General features: G+C 53.3%; 1 protein-coding gene across 9 annotated transcripts in view; it reads left to right on the top strand.

Annotated features, from left to right (window-relative positions):
- DENND2B (DENN domain containing 2B) overlaps nt 1-17,457 on the top strand; it is a 140,333-nt gene that overhangs the window by 120,184 nt on the left and 2,692 nt on the right. For 8 of the 9 annotated variants that reach the window (XM_074335958.2, XM_019728545.3, XM_019728554.3 and 5 more), the window contains 11 exons: nt 695-791; nt 1,398-1,442; nt 2,457-2,641; nt 3,594-3,703; nt 3,919-3,988; nt 6,748-6,825; nt 7,409-7,549; nt 11,266-11,414; nt 15,231-15,408; nt 15,708-15,749; nt 16,756-16,867. In XM_074335958.2, the coding sequence (XP_074192059.1) occupies nt 695-791; nt 1,398-1,442; nt 2,457-2,641; nt 3,594-3,703; nt 3,919-3,988; nt 6,748-6,825; nt 7,409-7,549; nt 11,266-11,414; nt 15,231-15,408; nt 15,708-15,749; nt 16,756-16,867 (1,207 nt within the window). The remainder of the gene's footprint in view (nt 1-694; nt 792-1,397; nt 1,443-2,456; nt 2,642-3,593; nt 3,704-3,918; nt 3,989-6,747; nt 6,826-7,408; nt 7,550-11,265; nt 11,415-15,230; nt 15,409-15,707; nt 15,750-16,755; nt 16,868-17,457) is intronic. The other variant, XR_012497503.2, reaches the window with a different exon arrangement.

Raw genomic sequence — 17,457 nt, 5'->3', positions numbered from 1 at the left:
CTCTGCACCCAGGGAACATTCCATGCCTCTGGGTGGGTGGAAACCTGTCCTCAGGAGGCTCCACATTAACGGCTGGGGGGGGGGGGGTGTTGAGGTCTCTGCGCACACATAAACATTTCCAGGCTTTGAAAGACCTCGGACTCAAATGTGGGTCTCCCTTTCTATAACTCTCAGAATTGAGAGTTTTCAGCAGTGATTTGCACACATAGGCAGCCAGACCCAAATCCTCAGCCCAAAGCAGCAGGATTTAGCCAACTGGTATTTTTAGCCTGCAAACAATGCTTGGGTATAATGGGAATTGAGCTTCTTCCTGTCGGGGCTCCAGGTTGTAGTCCAGAGGGGAAAGACTTGAATCCCTGTTCCTGTTATTGCATCTGAGGAGCTCTTTGTCTCAGTTGCTTCAGTGACTCTTGGGACCCAGGAGCTCCCATCCTGTCCCGTTTGATCACAGTTCCTTCCTCTGGGGAACTAAGTTTAATGGGGCAGAAGACCACTTGGGGGGTTAGGTAGATGGAGAGCTACCAGGCAGCTCTTGGAGTCAGTGCAGCAGGGAGACCAGTAGTGGGCCGGGTGGGGGTGGGGGGCAGAAAGCTTGGACCAATAAGGGAACACACGGCCTGTGCTAATCAACCTTCTCGGAAGTAGGAATAGCTAGTGTTTAGGTTATCTCATCCTTCCGGCTTTTCTCACCCAGCTTGTCCAAAGAATTAACTCCATCTACAATGCCAAGAGAGGAAAGAAGAGGTTAAAAAAGCTGTCCATGTCCAGCATTGAGACAGCGTCACTGAGAGGTAGGCCTTGATGGCTGAACTGGTTCACGGGTCTGGGGCTCTTGGGCATTAGGAATGGGGAGAGGCATGGACTAGCCTCAGTTTATCTTTCTGTGGGCCTTCTAGGCAGGTAGAGCCCTGCCAAGAAGTGGCCACATAAGAAGGGAGGACCAAAGAGGGAAGAAAGTCCTGGGATGCGCTGGTTCAGGCCTTGGGCTGTGAGGCCCTGAGTAGGGAGGTGGGTGTGGGAATCTGCTTCTGGCAAAAGGAAAGTTCAGACTCACTGAGCGCTATGGTCTGGTTCCCATTTCAAATCTTGGTCTCCTGGAGGCAGGGCCCTTGTGTTTCAGGCCCGTAGGCCTCTCTGCTGGCTCAGCCTCCAACTGGGGCCCTCAGCTTCCCCCAGATCTGGACCAGATGGATGGTGGTTTGTATATAGATGAGCACCTGCAGTTTGAGCTCTGAGGGACCCTGGCCTCAGGCCACTCAGCACCTGGCCATGGGCCCCTAGGAGCCCAGACTAGGTACAGCTTCATCCCTTGTGAGAGGAGTTGGGAGGGGGACACAGAAAACTTTTGCTGTGGGCAGTGGTTCAGCAAGCATGCACTCCTGCTGTTACTTTTCCAGATGAGAATAGTGAGAGCGAGAGCGACTCTGACGACAGGTTCAAAGGTGAGGCATGGAACCCTTTCCCAGCCCTGGCTGTAGGGGATCAGCCTTCCCTTCCTTTGCATCTCTGCATGGATAGTTCCCATGTCCCAAATTGGCCTGGTTTGCAGGGGCAACAGGCCGGCAGGATACCAGGCCAGCAGAGCAAGGAGCTGTAGGGGAGTGTGTCCCTGTGGTCCTGCAAGCTCAGCCCTGGGAGGTTAACTTCGGACCTTTTGCCTCAGTCGTAGGCTAGTGACCTTGCTATACTTTCCCAAGCCGTTGCCCATGAGAATTGGTGCCAGATTTGCCTGGTAAATGTTGTGAATCTGGAGCGTCAGAGATGGCTTCAGAAGATTACAAATATCTCTTCTGGTTATAAGAAATGTGTCATAGTTTGAGGAAACTAGTCCTTAGAGGTCGTGAGGCCACTCATCTCCCCTATCCCTGGAGTGGAGGACTGCCACCTCCCTGAAAAGGCTCTGGGACCTTCACATTCCAGGGGCCTGGACAAATCTCGTTCTTTCTCTACTGGGAAGCCCTGCCTAGACCTTCCTGGATGATTTAAGTAGGTGGGAGCTAGCTCCCTGTTTCTCTCCTCTGCTGGCCCCAGGCAAGTGGACTTTTGGCCTGGGAACAGGGACAAAGTGTTCAAGTCAGGGCCCAAGGATGAAGCTTTCTTGGATGTTCGTATCTTCTAGTTCTGTTGACGCAGGGGCAGGGGCAGGGGTGGGTGGGTGCCCGTGATACATCCCTGGGTTTGCCTGGCGTGGGCAGTCCTATTGGCCCAGCTCAGCCTCCAGAAGCTCCAAGAGGCCGGACCAGTAGTTCCCTCTGTCAGGGTGGAGCCTTTGTGCGGATGTAGACACCTTGCCCCGCTGCTTCTCGCCCAGACCTACCTGGGTAAGGGTGTCAGATTAGGCTCATGCACTTAGGGTTGATCCACAGAGACCCAGCCCTGAGATTGGTGTGGAGGGGGCTGCTGAGGGGTCTGTGAGGCTAAGCCCGCTTGTCCTCTGATGTGTGACCTGCCCCCAGCCCACACGCAACGTCTAGTCCACATCCAGTCGATGCTGAAGCGAGCGCCCAGTTACCGAACACTGGAGCTGGAGCTGCTCGAGTGGCAGGAGCGGGAGCTTTTCGAGTACTTTGTGGTGGTATCCCTCAAGAAGAAGCCGTCCCGAAACACCTACCTCCCTGAAGTCTCCTACCAGTTTCCCAAGGTGAGGCCATCTCCCCTCCCCTCCCGGCCCCCACCGCAGAGGGAAGAGAGGGCTCGGGGTTGTGGGTTTGGGCCAGTGCTTATGCTGAGGATGAAGGCAGACAGAGCACCACCCAGGGTCCTTAAAATAAAATCCAAATTGTTTACCAGGACCACGAGGGTCCCCAGCTACTTCTCCTGCTTACACACGCACTCTCTCTCACTACTTTATTGAGATATAATTCAGGTACTGTATAATTTACCTATTTAAATGTCCAATTCAATGATTTTTAGTGCATTCACAGAGTTGTACAATCAATCTCAGAACATTTTCATTGCCCCAGAAAGAAACCCTGTGCCCAGAAGCAGTCACTCCTCATCCCCCCCGTCTCATCTCTCACCACTCCTTCCCTGCTCGTCACCTCCACCCCGGCCTCCATTCTCTTCCTTTAATGCTCACACCTTTCTCTCTGCCACTGCTTCTGCCTGGCGTGTTCTTTCTCCAGCTCTTCACATGGCTGCTGGCTCTTTCTCATTCTTCATTCTCTGCTCAAGTAGCACCTCTCCCAGGAGATCGCTCCAGGTACCCTAAGGTCGCCCCTCCCCCTGCCCAGTTCTCTCTGTCACATCACCCTACTTATTTCATGTGTAACACCCTCTGAAATTGGTGTCAGACCAGACTGTGCAGGAACAAGGACCTTGTCCACTTTGTTTCCATTGGTAGCCCCAGCACATGGCGCAGTGCCAGCTGCCACGTGGAAAGTGCTCATTTGGCATGTGTTGAATGAATAAATGGTGACTCAACCCACCCCAGACCCCTCTGTGAGAACTGGGAGTGGGGACAGGGCCTGCTGAGAAGCGTGCCGTTGGTAGGATGCCATCTCGGGCTCTGAGGGGAGGAGACGCCTCTCAGCACCCCCACCACCCCAGGTTCCATGCCTTCCTTTGTCTCCCCACATTCCTGTTGCCTGCAGCTGGACCGACCCACCAAGCAGATGCGGGAGGCGGAGGAGCGGCTCAAGGCCATTCCCCAGTTTTGCTTCCCCGACGCCAAGGACTGGCTCCCCGTGTCAGAGTACAGCAGGTGAGGCCCGGCCGCCCCGACCAGAGGGTGGAAGGGGGCAAGGCCTCTGTACCCCCACAGCGGTGAGCAACTGAATGGGGCCCACCCTAGTCCCACCTCCTCTCCTACAGCAACCCGGCCCTTCACCCCCTCCCGGGGATGACAGTCACTCTTCTTGGGGGCTGTCTCCTGGGTCCTCTGATGCTTCCCTGATGCCAGACTTCTCCCTGTTCCAGTGAGACTTTTTCTTTCATGCTGACTGGGGAGGATGGCAGCAGACGCTTTGGCTACTGTAGGCGCTTACTGGTGAGTAGGGCTGTTCAGTCCTCAGGGACTGGGCCCCCATGTTTCTATGTTTGTGTTCCCTTCAACTTCAGCTTATATAAAATCCTGTGTTCTGCTCCCTTGTACGCTCCCTGAGGCCACCCCAACACACATACACACACATACACACACGCACACGCAGACACGCACACTCCCAGATGAGGCACTACTGGGATGGCAGGACTCAGAGTGGCCTCTCTGACTGGGCCCTGGGATCTAAGATAATCTGTAATAAGGGGAGAGAGTGGATTGCCTTCTACTGGGCCATCATATGTTTTTAGCTCGCCTATACTTTTCTTATCATTCATTTGCCTCAGGTTTCTGAGCTCTGATTGCCAGTCCTGGATTGCAGGACCATCTCACCCAGCACTGTGTGTGTGCATCAGATGGAGGTGGAGGACAGCTTTCCTCACCTCCGTACCTGGCCAGGCTGATGTGGGGAGGTGTCCTGTCTGTGGTCTGGTAGGGCTGGAGACTGAGCAGGAACGGAGCAGCTCTTTCTATGGGATTCTGGGAGAGACGCCTTGAACTCAGGGGAAAGGGAAGGTTTTGAAAATATTAGCCAGTCCTTCCCCATCTCCTTCCCATTATTCCTGGGAAATAGATCAAGGTAGCAGTAGAGAGAGTCCTGTGGCACTCCATCCTGGAGCTTACTAGGGATGCTGCTGGCTTGGGCTGTCGAGTGTGTGTCAGGGTTCCTAGGCCTTAGTGGGAGAAGACCTCAGGAGATGCCAGTTTAGGGGCAGGGGAGGGGGCTCCTTGACAAGCGTAATGTATAGCAGGGACCCCATTTGAAGGATTTGGGGCCATGCATGCATTCATTCATTCAGAAACACGTGTCATACGCCTATTGAGGGTCAACAACATGCTAAAGGCACATAAAGATGAGACATGAATCTTACCCTCAAGGAACTTGAGAGAGTCAAGCAGAGGAGGTAGGACTTTCAATGTAGAAGGGAAGGCAAAGGGAATAAATTATTACTTAGGACCTATTATGTTCCAGGCTAGATGCTTTAAGTATGTCATTTTCTTTAATCCTCATAATAGCCTATGAGATAACATTGTGTCCATTCTATAGATTAAGAAACTGAGACTCAGAGTGGAATGATTTGCCCAAGGTCACACAGCCAGTGAGGGACAGGCCAGGATTGACTCCCAAGTCCATTTAACACCAAGTCTGGTACTCTTGGATCACCCCAAAGGGTGGTCTGGGGAGAAGTGATATATGGGTCCAGATTGCCCAGTGAGTGAGACTAAGGGAATGGGGAGCAGTGCAGATGCAGTGGGGGCCAGGCAGAGGCCGACATGCCCCAGGTTCACCTGGGCCTGGAGGGGAGCATTCCGAAGGCTCCCTTTGCAGGAGCAGAGATGGAGCAGAGCTGCTCCTTTGCAACGGGCCTGCCGCCCCCAGGGAAGAGCATGTTTGTCCTGGCGTGCTCAGAGAGGGCCTGGGCTGGGTCCCTGCCAAGGGGGCTGGCACTAGCTCGGCATTCCTGCAGATTGGACACAATGATTCTAACCCAAATCCCACATACTTGATTTAATCACTTGGGGCTTTAGGGGAGGCGGGGGAGAGGGAAAGATTGAAGAGTGAGTTTCAGGCCTAATATGGACAAAAACAGATTCTGCCTTCTCTTTAGATCTGTGACGTGTGGCCAGCAGGTTTGGAGACTGAAATAGTCCCATCTGCATTTGCTTAGCTGCCTGCATGAGGGGCCAGCACCTGCTGCTCTCCTCCCACCGCACAAAACCTTGCCAGGCACTCCAGGCCTCTGAGCCAGAGGCAGCCACAGAGCCCTGCCAGCCCCTGGCTAGAGAAGTAGACTCCTGTGGACTCACCTCAGGCTGCATTTGGGGGCTGCTGGCGTGGGGCGCTCTTGGTGCACATCTCCTCCAGCTGCCTACCTTTTAAATCTCTTTTTCTCTTTGTTCTCCTCTACTCTGTAGCATACCTCTATCCTGTGTCTTTGTGTCTCTTTCGTCTTATCAGAAAGCAGCATGCTTTAGAGGTAAGACAGCAGCATGTCAGAGGCCAAAACAGACTCCTGGTCCCAGGACTTCGAGATACAGGACCTTGGGCAATGGTTTAATATTTTTAAACTCAGGATACTCATCTATAAAATGAAGATAATAATGCCAGTCTCATAAGTTTTTTGTAAAGTACCAAGCCCAGGACTCAGATGTGGTAAACATTCAATAAATAGTAGTTTGCTTTTCTTAATCTATTTTCAATGACCCTTCCTAGAAGGGGGTGGGTCAAGGAAGGGAGAAAAGAGCAACGGGGAACAGGATTGTTTTGCGGAATGCCCCCTATGGGGGGCAGAAGACTACATGGCTTGTTGCTAAGAATGTACACAAGTCCCTCTCATTCCCACTGTGTCCTTGGGAGTCTCAGCCTTAGGGATATAAATCCACAAATCGTGCTATGGCCTCTGCTAAACTGCTCTGTCCTTTGCCAGCCCCATCAGTGTCCACCTGGGGGCAGGGGGGAGCTTGTGTGGAGCTTTGCAAGTGTCTGGCACCTTGGGCTGGAAGGCCCACAGAGGCTGAAGCCTGCCCCCCAAGAGTGGCAGCCCCTACTTTGGGACCTTGTTGAGTAGAGGTTTCGAAGAGTCTTGGAGTCTTTCTTCTCCTAGAAGAGCAGTCCCTAGTCCTCAGGTCCCAAGGCAAAGGAGCCCGATATAGTAATTATGCCTTCTCTCTGTGTCTTTGCCTTCCTCCTCCTCCTCGTCCCGGCCCAGCCAAGTGGGAAAGGACCTCGGTTGCCAGAGGTATACTGTGTCATCAGCCGCCTTGGCTGCTTCGGCCTGTTTTCCAAGGTAAGAGGGCTCTGGCTTCCCGCCTTCCTCCTCCCCGCAGCTGACAGCTCCCATGTGAGTATGTGCAGCCAGCTGAGATGAGAAAACCACCTGTGTGTGTGTGAGTGAGTGAGAGGACGAGAGAAAGAGAGAATGCAAGAGCAAGTGTAAGCAAGCTCTCTGACTCCCTCCTGATGCCCAAGCATGGCTCCTCATCTAACCAGCTGGCATGTCCCCAGCTCCTGCACCAGCAGTGTCTGCTAATGTCACAGCCTGGGCCATGGGCAGAGCCAGAGTTACTGGGGACAGAGACCATCCTGGGGAAGCCCAGTGCCCAGGGACCTGACTCTCAAGTGGTATTTGCTTTGGGCAGCTACTCAGCTCTTGGGGTCTGAGGCAAGGACTGGTTAGGAAGCAGAGCAGTCAGTGAGTGCCAAGGGAAGTGGGAAAAGTAGGGTGTGAAGCTCCTGGCAAGATAGCCCTCCTGCTCCCAGCTTTTGTGCCAGGCTGGTCAGATGCCAGGCTGCCCTCTTCTCTGCCCAGGAGTTAAGGAAGGGCAGCGCCCTGACACCCTTCCTCTCTGGGCTGCTGGCGGGGGGCACAGGTCCTAGATGAGGTGGAGCGACGGCGTGGGATCTCCGCTGCGTTGGTCTATCCGTTCATGAGAAGTCTCATGGAGTCGCCCTTCCCTGCTCCAGGGAAGACCATCAAAGTGAAGACGTTCCTGCCAGGGGCTGGCAATGAGGTAGGTTTTCTGCTGCCTCTTCTCGCAGACTATGGACTGGCATTGGAGCAAGGCCTGCCTGGCCAAGTTTGTGGTCTCTGGGAGGTGCAGAGCACGGCCCCTTCCTTGCTCACCATGCTTGTACACCTAACCGATAGGGGCTGAAAAAGTGAATGACGGAACTGCCATTCTCTCTGCCCAACTCTCTGCAACTCCTGGGGGCCTTCCCTGACTTGTTTGTACTAAACTGCACACCGTCTGCCCTCCTTTTATTCGTTTATCAGATAGGTACTGAGTACGTGCGCTCATAGTCAGGGATCGGGTCACACCTTAGGGCCGAGTCGTAAAGTCAGAGGGACACAGCTCTGTCCTCGTGGAGTTCACAGTCTCGTGGGACAGACTGATATGAAAGAAGTCCTTCTACGTATAAATAGCGAGTTCCTAAAAGTGCTAAGTGCCAAGTGAAAGCACGGGAGTGAGGGTGTGTGACAGGGATCTGCTTTAGATCAGGGGCAGGGAAAGCCTCCTCTGAGGAGGTGACATTTTACCAGGGACCTAAGATGGGTAGAGTCAACTAAATGAAGTGGGAGGAAGGAGACTGAAAGAGAAGGGTGTGGATGGGAGAAGATTATCCCAGGCAGGGGGAACAGCACATGCGAAGGTAAAATTGGGGGAAATGCATACACTCGTCAAAGAACTGAAACAGGCCAAAATGGTAGGAAGCGAGGTGAGCGGGGTGGGGAGGCAGCAGGGCCAAATCACGATGTGCCTGCTAGGCCAACATAAGGATTTTGAATCTAAAGCAGGGTTATAAGATCTGAGATAGGTTTTTAAAATTTCACTCTGGCTGTTCTGTAGATGATGGATTAGAGTGAAAATAGGCATAGTAGCCAGGCTACTGTTGCAGTCCTGCAGGTAGGGGATGGTAGGAGGCTGGATTAAGGTGCGGGAGAACAGATGAAGAGGGATAGATGGGCTTGAGATGTATTTCAGAATGAGGAGCAATAAGGAAGAAGTGTTAGGGAGATTTTCAGACTAACTCCCTGCTTTTTGGCTTGAGCATCACGGTAGCTGATAGAATGCCCGAAGCAGGAGCAGGTTTGTAAGGAGGAAGAGGAAGAGTTCGGTTTTGTACGTGTTCTACCTGGGAGACACCCGAGAGGAAGTGTTTAGTAGCAGAGTGTAGTGAGGGAAGAGGACAGAGCCCTGGCCTCGGTCCTTCCAGTCCGAGGGACTCTGTCTAACTGTAGAGGCCCTGCAGTAGAGGAGTAGCGGCCCGAAGAGTGAGAGGATAGGAGGACACCAGGAGAGGAGGGGGCTTGGAAGCCAAGGGGCGGGGGGAACGTCTCAAGAAGGAAGGAGTGACCAGATACTGCCAAGAGGTCAGGATGAGGATGGCAAGATGCCTTCAGAAGAGTGGATTTCAGAAGAGTGGGGGGCAAGGGCCCCAGAAGCTTCAGTGGAGTGAGTTGAGAACTGAGTGGGGGTAAGAAAGTGGAAACAGCCTGTCTAGGCATCTTTTCAAGAGGTTTAGCTGTGGAGAGACATAGGCAGGAGGCAGTGGTTGAAAGGAAATGTGGAGCCAGGGGGGTTTGTTGAAGATGGTTGTTTGGTTGCTGGTGGGAATCGCCCTCCAGGAAGAGGTTAAAGAAGGAAGCAGGAGGGAGGGGTATTCAGGCTGTCACTGAGCAGGCACTGGTGCTAGGGGCCAGGCAGGGACTAGCTTTTGTTTGGTTTTAGGCCAGAAGGGCACTTCCTTATGTAATGGCGGGGTAGGGCCGTGGCTTGTAGAGTTTGGATTCTCATGTGCTGGCTTTGGTTTTCTCAAAATAGAAAACAAGATCATCCTCTGAGAGTGAGAGGTAGGTGTTGAGTTCTAGGAGAGGGAAGAAGAAATCAATTAGTTGTTGTGGAGAGTGGGAGAAATACTGGGTTTGCTGGCATTGGCGAATACCATTCCAGGCCTTTCTCTTAGCCTCTTTCTGCCCGCTCTTGTTTGGAGGGACTTCAGTCTTCGTGAGTGGTCTGGGGGTGGGACGGCAGACTCTGTCCTGAGAGCCCAACAGCGAGCCTGGGGTTCTTCAGGTCGTGGCCCCAGCCCCCTCAGCCTCATGTCTCGTCACTGACTTAACTGCTTGCTGTCCCTTGCTTCTTTTTCCCTGGAAGATACTTCTTCCTTCTCTCGTGGGGCAACCAAGTTAACACCTTGTGTTTTGAGCTGCTGCCCTGCCCCCTCCCTGCCCCACATGGGGCTGGCACCCTTCCTCAAAGCCCTGTCAGCTGCCTCTGCAGATGTTAATCATCCATTTTCTCATCCATTTTCTCTGTCCCGACACCAGTCTTTTTGTGATCTCCTGAGGGCAGGATGATTGAAAAGAGGCCCAGATCATGGGGAGCCGCCTGGCTGAATTCTCACTCGTGGGGCTGTGTGTTGCAGAGCGGGGCCCCTTGGGCCACACACAGGCTCTCAGGAGGCGGGGACGGGGGGACTTCACTATGACTTCTGGGAAAGACAGCAGGAGTCCAAAGGCCTCTGGCCTAACTGTGATAGAGGATTCTCTTAGCCCACCTTCACTGAACATTTGGGGTGCACCCAGCACCGTGCTAGTCACTGGGCCTTTGGGAGTTCACCAGCTGGTGGGAGAGACAGAGTGTAAAGCGATTGTTAGGGCAACTTGTGCCCATTTTGCTGCTTCTCTGGGGCCAGAGATATGAATACTGAGCCTGGAGTTAGAACCTCACTTGCTTAGACCTTGGGGAACAAATGAGATGATGTTGGGGGGAAGCCCCTTGAGGAGAGCTGATACCAGTGGGCTGTAGTTCTGCACGTCCGTGCTGCCTGCATCATATGCTGAGGGACCAAGGGCAAGAGTGGGCAGCCCCAGGGACAGTGCTCTGCTGTGGCCTGCGCATCAGCAGTTCCTCCTGCTCGCGCTGCTGGGTCAGCTGCTACCCTCCACCCTCATAACTGTACCCAGGGAGGTGACTCTGCGCCATGGCACTGACCTTGGGAGTGGCCTAGCAAACCCTTTGGAGGAAGGATTGCTAGGTCTGGCCCTGATAAAGAAAGTCCAGCTTCCTGGCGACTTTGTGGAATAGCCAGCCCTTTCTTGTCCCTGGCACAGGGATTAGAGAGGCTGATAGAGATAGAGGCCAGGATGGCAGGACAAACATCGCCTGTGGAAGGAAACTCTTTGTAGCCGGAAAGGGAGGGGACATGGCAACAAGGACACTAGCATTGTCTTTCCAGAGATGGGTGCGAATAGAGTCCTGGGATACAGAGATGTTGTGCTTCCTTAGGCCTAGGGAGCAGCCATCAGTTGTGGGTTCTGGTCAGCACGGGGGCCGAGATGTTTGCTTGGGGAGATGGGTAAGACGGCAGGGAGGACCTACAGATAAAGCTATGCTGTTCCTTCATCCTTCTTATCTGTAAGCGCAGTCAGCTGTCCTCTTCCCTTTCCTGAGAGCGTGATGGACGGCCCGTCAGATCCTTCCTTTTGGAGCCTCCCCTACATTCACAGACTTAGCCCTCCTGCCCTCAGGTTGGGTGTCTGATGGGGAACAGAGCTGTGGTCTGAGGGGAGGAAGAGATGGGGTCTTATTGCATAGTGGGGTAGTTTCGAGACCCTGGAAAAGAGAGGGTGGGAAGAGAAACCAGCCTCCAGTCACTTTGTGAAGGACCTGGGAGTGGCACCACCTGGCCACCTTGAACCACTTTCCCCATCGCTCCCCTGCAGGTGTTAGAGCTGCGGCGGCCCATGGATTCCCGGCTGGAGCACGTGGACTTTGAGTGCCTTTTTACCTGCCTCAGTGTGCGCCAGTTGATCCGAATCTTTGCCTCACTGCTGCTGGAGCGCCGGGTCATTTTTGTGGCAGATAAGCTCAGGTAGGGCCCAATAGGGCAAGGTGAAGAAGAGGAGGGAGGCATATCCGCTAATTCATCCAACGTGTATTTATGAGCCCTAGTATGTGCCAGCCCCTTGGTGTGTGTCTGTGTTGAAATAAAGATCAAATGGAGAGGGAAAGGTTAGCAAACCCGGGAAGAGAGGATGGTTGAGGGAGCAGCCCTTGGGAGCACACAAGTTGGCAGGATTGAGAGCCCAATGGACGATGTGGCCAGAGGGAAGACGAGGGACACTTCTTTGGCAATATTGTGCAGATGCAAATATATTTAGAGAAAGATAAGAAAGTAAGGAGACTTCTGGTTGATGGCCACATTTCCTCTGGAAGGAGAGGCAAGGCCGTCTCTGTGGGCTGTTGAGTGAGGAGAATGATGAACCTTAGGAAGAGCCACCATGAGCAGAGGGCCAGGGCACTGTCCGGAGGTAGTACAGGGAGCACCGAGCCATCCACTGAGGGGGCCAGGTGAGGCGTCACCTGGAGAAGGCGATTGATTGGAGGGACTCAGGGCCAGGCACTTGGGAATTTGTGGATGAGGTGAGGCATTGGGGGTGCTGGGGAGGCGAGTGCAGGAAGGTTGGCCAGTCAAACTAGGAAAGGGAACAAGATGTCTGGGAACGAGGTGCCAATGAGGCCGGGAGGCTGGTTTAGGAGGAATAAGAAAAGAACTGGGTAGATCACAAATCTCATTCCAACGTATCGGCATATTAGAGGTAGAGGAGTTCCAGATGCCAAGATCTGGTTGTGGCCATTGGAGGGGTGGCAGAAGTGTCACTGGACATAAGGTCACTGGAAGAAGCCAAGCTCTTCTAGGCAGCCAACGTTTTTAACAAAACAGAGTGTCTTAGTCTCTTTGGGCTGCTAACAAAATACTATAGACTGGGTCACTTACAAACAACAGAAATGTATTTCTCACAGTTCTGAAGGCTGGAAGTCCAAGATGAAGGTGCCAGCATGGTCGCATTCTGCTGAGGGCCTGCCTCCTGGTCCATAGCCAGCTCCTTCTCACTGTGTGCTCACGTGTGGAAGGGGCTCGGGCCTGGAGGGTCTCTTTTGTAAGAACACTAACCCCATTTATGAGGGTTCCTTTCATGACCTAAGCACCTTCCAAAGTTCCACCTCCTAATACCATCATGTTTGGGGGTTAGGATTTCAACATATAAATTTGGGGGCACACAAACATTTAGACTATAGCAAAGTGTATATATGGGAGGTGGGACAGGCAGGAAGAGGAAGAGATCTGGGCAACACATTGCCTATTTCTTTTTGTCAATCCACAGGAAGCAGAGTTTCCCTAATGTGGTAGAATTAATTCAGTCATGTAGATATTTATTAAGCTACTTGCTGTGTGCCATACCATACATATGCCACGTGCTGATATGAGGGGCAGAAAAGAAAAATCTTCTGGTTTGTCCCCCGATAAACTCAGGATCCCTAGGGTATTTCTGTCAGTATGTATGAGGGGTCTTGAGGGGAACAGGATAAATGGACTCCCTCATAGGGCAAGAGCCGAGGTCTACCCTCAGCCTAGGAGAAGGAAGAGGAAAAACCGAAGCTGACTTTTTAGAAAATGTCAGGTTTAGAAATGGAAACGTCGCCTCACTTCCTGTCACAGCCTGGTGTTTCTGTATCCCACAGTTCTGTGTACTTCGTGGGGCCACAGCTAGCACTAGCCAGGTCCGGCAGCTCCACACGACCCCTGCCTGCCCTGCCGCCACTCTGCCATCCATGTTCATTGTCCTCCAGCAAACCCCCGCTACCCAGCTGTGAGGCTCTGGGCTGGCCAGACCTTGGTGCCCCTAACAGAGCCAGGACCCTGAGATTGCTTTTCCTGAAGGTTCCATTCCCTCACTTGGGGCAGAGCCTCTCCCCTACCCTCAGCCCAGCTCCAATAGGGCCGTGAATACTGCTATTGTTCCCCGTGGCTACAGCTGCCTCTGAGCACATTCCAGGGCCATTCTGGGAGAAAATGCCCCAGGGCCCTGTTCTTGGCCTGGCTTGGCATTCAAGTTCTGCCAGTCTTGGATCTTAGAGAAGATGTCCTCCCATCTGGGGTCTGCCTCTGACTGGAGACAGGCAGGGTAGGCAGCCCAGGGACGGCACACAGGCCTGGACTGGGCTCAGGGCTCAGGAAGTGCAGCCAGTTCATATTTCATTGCTCACGTTTTAGGTTTTCCGTAAGTCCTTTGTCCCTCTGGCCTCGCTCTGACATCTGTATGTGGGAGTGTGTGAATGTGGCTATGTGTGTATGCACGTGCGCACACACAGGCTCTGCAGGTCAGACCTAGGGGGTGTACAAAGCCGTCTGCCTCTCAGGCCCAAGGGAGGGGACAGTGGAGATTAGTGTGTCCCTTGGCCCTGAGAGAGCGCTTTTCCAGATCTTTTTCAGATGGCTCTCCTTGGGGTATGGGAAGCTGCTGTCCCGGAGGAAGGGTTGTTGGGGGCCAGGATACCTGTGTCTCTCCTTCAAGGCCCAGCAGTATTTCAGGTGTCCATGGGGGTGCAGGGCAGCCAATCAAGGCACTGGCAGACAAAACACTTATGAACATCCAGAGATCCTTCTAGAAGAGGGAGGGGGTTTGTTTCTGTCATGGATTAGACCCATATTCTCTGACTGGTGGGGCATTAGTCATGAAAGGGTGAGAGTCCCTACTAGAGCTGATCAAGTAGAGACCAGGGCTTTCTGGCTAATAGATGGGACCAATAGATGTGGACGGACAGCCTAGGAAAGTCAAGCTTGAAAATGAACTTGACTGTGGGCCTCTGTCTCATCATCTGTAATATGGTCCCTAAGGGAGGGTCTTTGACTCTCCTCCTGACAGATGGATAGTTCAGGCCCGGTGTGTCCCCTGTGTTTACTGGAGCCCTTCCCCAGCCCTCAACATACATGGGGAGTGTGCACTCACTTCTGTACCTTCTAGCTAGCACCCTAGGGGTTTTCCTACGTCTCCCGGTGGTCATCCTGCTTGGACAGTCAGCCCTGTTGTGTTCCTGGGTTTAGAGGCCTGGACTCCTCTTTGGATCAAAAGAGGAATAACCCCACTGAGACCTGTGGTTATTTTGGGGTGCCTGAAAGGAAAGGTGGGAGTGGGCACCTTTTTCTGCGTGGTAAGAATGGTGCCAGCCCCTCACCTGTCAGTGGTCTTCAGTGGGGAGGCAGGAATGGGTAGAGGACAGAGAATAGAAATAATGCCGGACTGAGAGACAGGAAATGTGATTGTGTCCCAGGTCTCCACTTATGACCAGACTGACCCCGGCTGTCGGTGGCCCCAGCTGTAAAATGTAGAATTGATAAGATGACCTCTGTAAGGCCCTCCAGCTCTTACACGCTGGATGTGTGAGCAACTCTTACACATTTTACCTGTGTACTCCCTGAGCTGATGCTCCCGCCCGAGTCAGGCCTGCCTTTGCCTCTGGGTGGCCCTTTGGGTGTGTGTGTGAGTCCTTTGTGTGTTCAAGTATTGCTACATACCTTCCTGGCTGTTTCTAGGTAGTGTCACCACAGAGGGTAGTACCAGCGTCCTTGGGGCCCTGAGTGGTGGGAATGTGGCGACACCTTCCTGGCTGTTTCTAGGTAGTGTCACCACAGAGGGTAGTACCAGCGTCCTCGGGGCCCTGAGCGGTGGGAATGTGGCGACTTCACCATCTGTAGGGTCAGACCCAGGCCTGAGCCCCACTAGCATTTTTGTTGCATTGGGAGGCTTAACATAAAAGGATGTCCTGAGCCCCCAGTCAGTTCTAACTCCCCTTCCCTGAAGGGGCTGGACCGGGGCTCAGGTACTTCGCCTCTGTTTGTCTCTAGTACCCTGTCCAGCTGCTCCCACGCGGTGGTGGCCTTGCTCTACCCCTTCTCCTGGCAGCACACCTTCATTCCTGTCCTCCCGGCCTCCATGATTGACATCGTCTGCTGTCCCACCCCCTTCCTGGTTGGCCTGCTCTCCAGCTCCCTCCCCAAACTGAAGGAGCTGCCAGTGGAGGAGGTGGGCCACCTGGGGAACCTGCTGGGTGGAACGGGTGGAGGAAGGAAGGGATGGAAGGAACAGAAACCCCCAGGAAGAAAGGGGGGGGAGGGGGGGCGGAGGGAAGAAAGGCACTGGATCTTCTCACTTGTGACCTCTGGGTCTCTCTACCCAGCTCTTAACCTTTCTCCCTGGGAGCACTGTCCCCAGCTAGAGTTATTCCCTTCATCTGACCCTGGGAATCTGGGGGTCTGGACGCCTGGGGAGGGCATTGCAGGGATTCGCACCCTGAATCACTGCTACCAATGACTCTTTCTCAGGCACTGATGGTGAATCTGGGATCTGACCGATTCATCCGACAGGTAAGAGTGGGACACCGCAGAACGTGGCCTGCTCTCGGGTGGGTGCTTATTCCACGCAGACTCCAGAGTACCCAACACGGTCACATACACTGCTCAACCCTCACAGCCTATTGGCTGAGCTCCCTGGGTTCCATATTCACGGATAGACACAGGTGGGGAGAAGCTGATCTGAGACGTCTAGTCCTCAAGCAGGACGTGCCTTTCCGGTTGGCATCACCAGTTTCTGGAAGGCAGTGTGGGAGCGCAAGGGACATGGCCTGGAAGTCTACAGACTTGACGTGTGAGCTCTGCCACCTTTGAGCCACACGATCTTACACAGATCCGTGCACTTCTGTGAGCCAGAGTTCTCATCTCTACACCAGGCATGTCGATAGCACCTGCCTCGGAATACTTCTAGGAGACTACACATGATGCATAGAAGGCCATGGAATATAAAGGTTTGCAATCATTGCTGTCAACTTCAAAAAGCCTTTGTTAGTCACAGAAATTCTCCTGGCTCTCCACAAAGGAGCACGGCCCAGTGCCGTCCCCTCGGAGAATGTACAGTCTGTTACACACCACTGACAGAGCTGTGACTCCTAGGTACAAGACATCAAGGTACGACACTGAACCAGCATGTAGAGACAGGAACGACAGCCTAACCTCATACCTGAGACACAGGCTGGGCCACAGTCTCCCCATCCTGAGCCAGATGTGCTTCTCACCTGGCGCTGAAGATGGAGGAATTGGGGAGACTTCATCAGGGTGCTGGGGTAGGAACCCCTAGCTTGTCCTGGTCAGTGAATGCCACACGCCCCACCACTTTTTATCTGTGTGACCTTGGACAAGTTTCTTAACTTCTCTCTGTGCCTCAGCTTCTTATTTTAAAATGAGGTTGATAAATATCAGGGTTATTAGGATAATTCGGTGAAATTGTATATTCAAGTTCTTCGCCAGGGCCTGGCACATAGTAAGTGCTCAGTCATGTCAGCTGTGATTGTCACTGTGTGTTTTCCTTCTCCTGCAGATGGATGATGAGGACACGCTGTTACCTAGGAAGTTACAGGCGGCTCTAGAGCAGGCTCTAGAGAGGAAGAATGAACTGATCTCCCAGGACTCTGACAGCGAGTCTGATGATGGTGAGTGAGGTTGCTGCGCAGTCAGCTCTGGGTCTGGGTGTCGTGGGGCTGGGACCCTGTTTCTGTGCAGATCCTTCTGGCTGATGAGCCTCCAGATGTCGCACCTGGTCTCACTCTAGCCTCGAATTCTCTAGCCCCACTACCAGTGGGGTTCAGGGAGTTACGGCTGGCCTGGGTCTGAGGACAGGGAAGTATTGTGGTATTTTGTCAGGGAGCTCAGGAACATAAACCACATTGGGGCTGCTTCTAGGGTGGCCCAGGTGACAAAGTACCCTCTTCTCTCTAATTCTTCTCTACCTGTGGAGGTTTGGGAAGGAAAACCCAAAGACATGTGGCAACTACAGACTCTTCTTGCTGACAGGAAACTAGTTATTCTTCCCTCTTGGGCCTTTCCACGAGCCACTGCAGGAGATAGAGGGAACTTCCTCTTCCTGTGAAGCCAGTAAAACCAGCGAGGGTGAGGGGTGTGGGGAAAAGGGTCCACTGTCATTCATCCAGCAAGTATTTGCCAGCCTCATGGCTTATGGGCTAGTACAAGACCAAGAGCATAGGAGATAGAGTTGCAAGAACAGATATTGGTTCTGGATGGG

Source organism: Rhinolophus sinicus, chromosome 14 (genome assembly GCF_057876585.1).
Source record: "Rhinolophus sinicus isolate RSI-liver-muscle chromosome 14, RSI-T2T, whole genome shotgun sequence".
Classification (NCBI taxonomy): Eukaryota; Metazoa; Chordata; class Mammalia; order Chiroptera; family Rhinolophidae; genus Rhinolophus; species Rhinolophus sinicus.
Note: the sequence above shows the minus strand (reverse complement) of the source record. Positions and strands in the feature narration are given on the sequence as shown.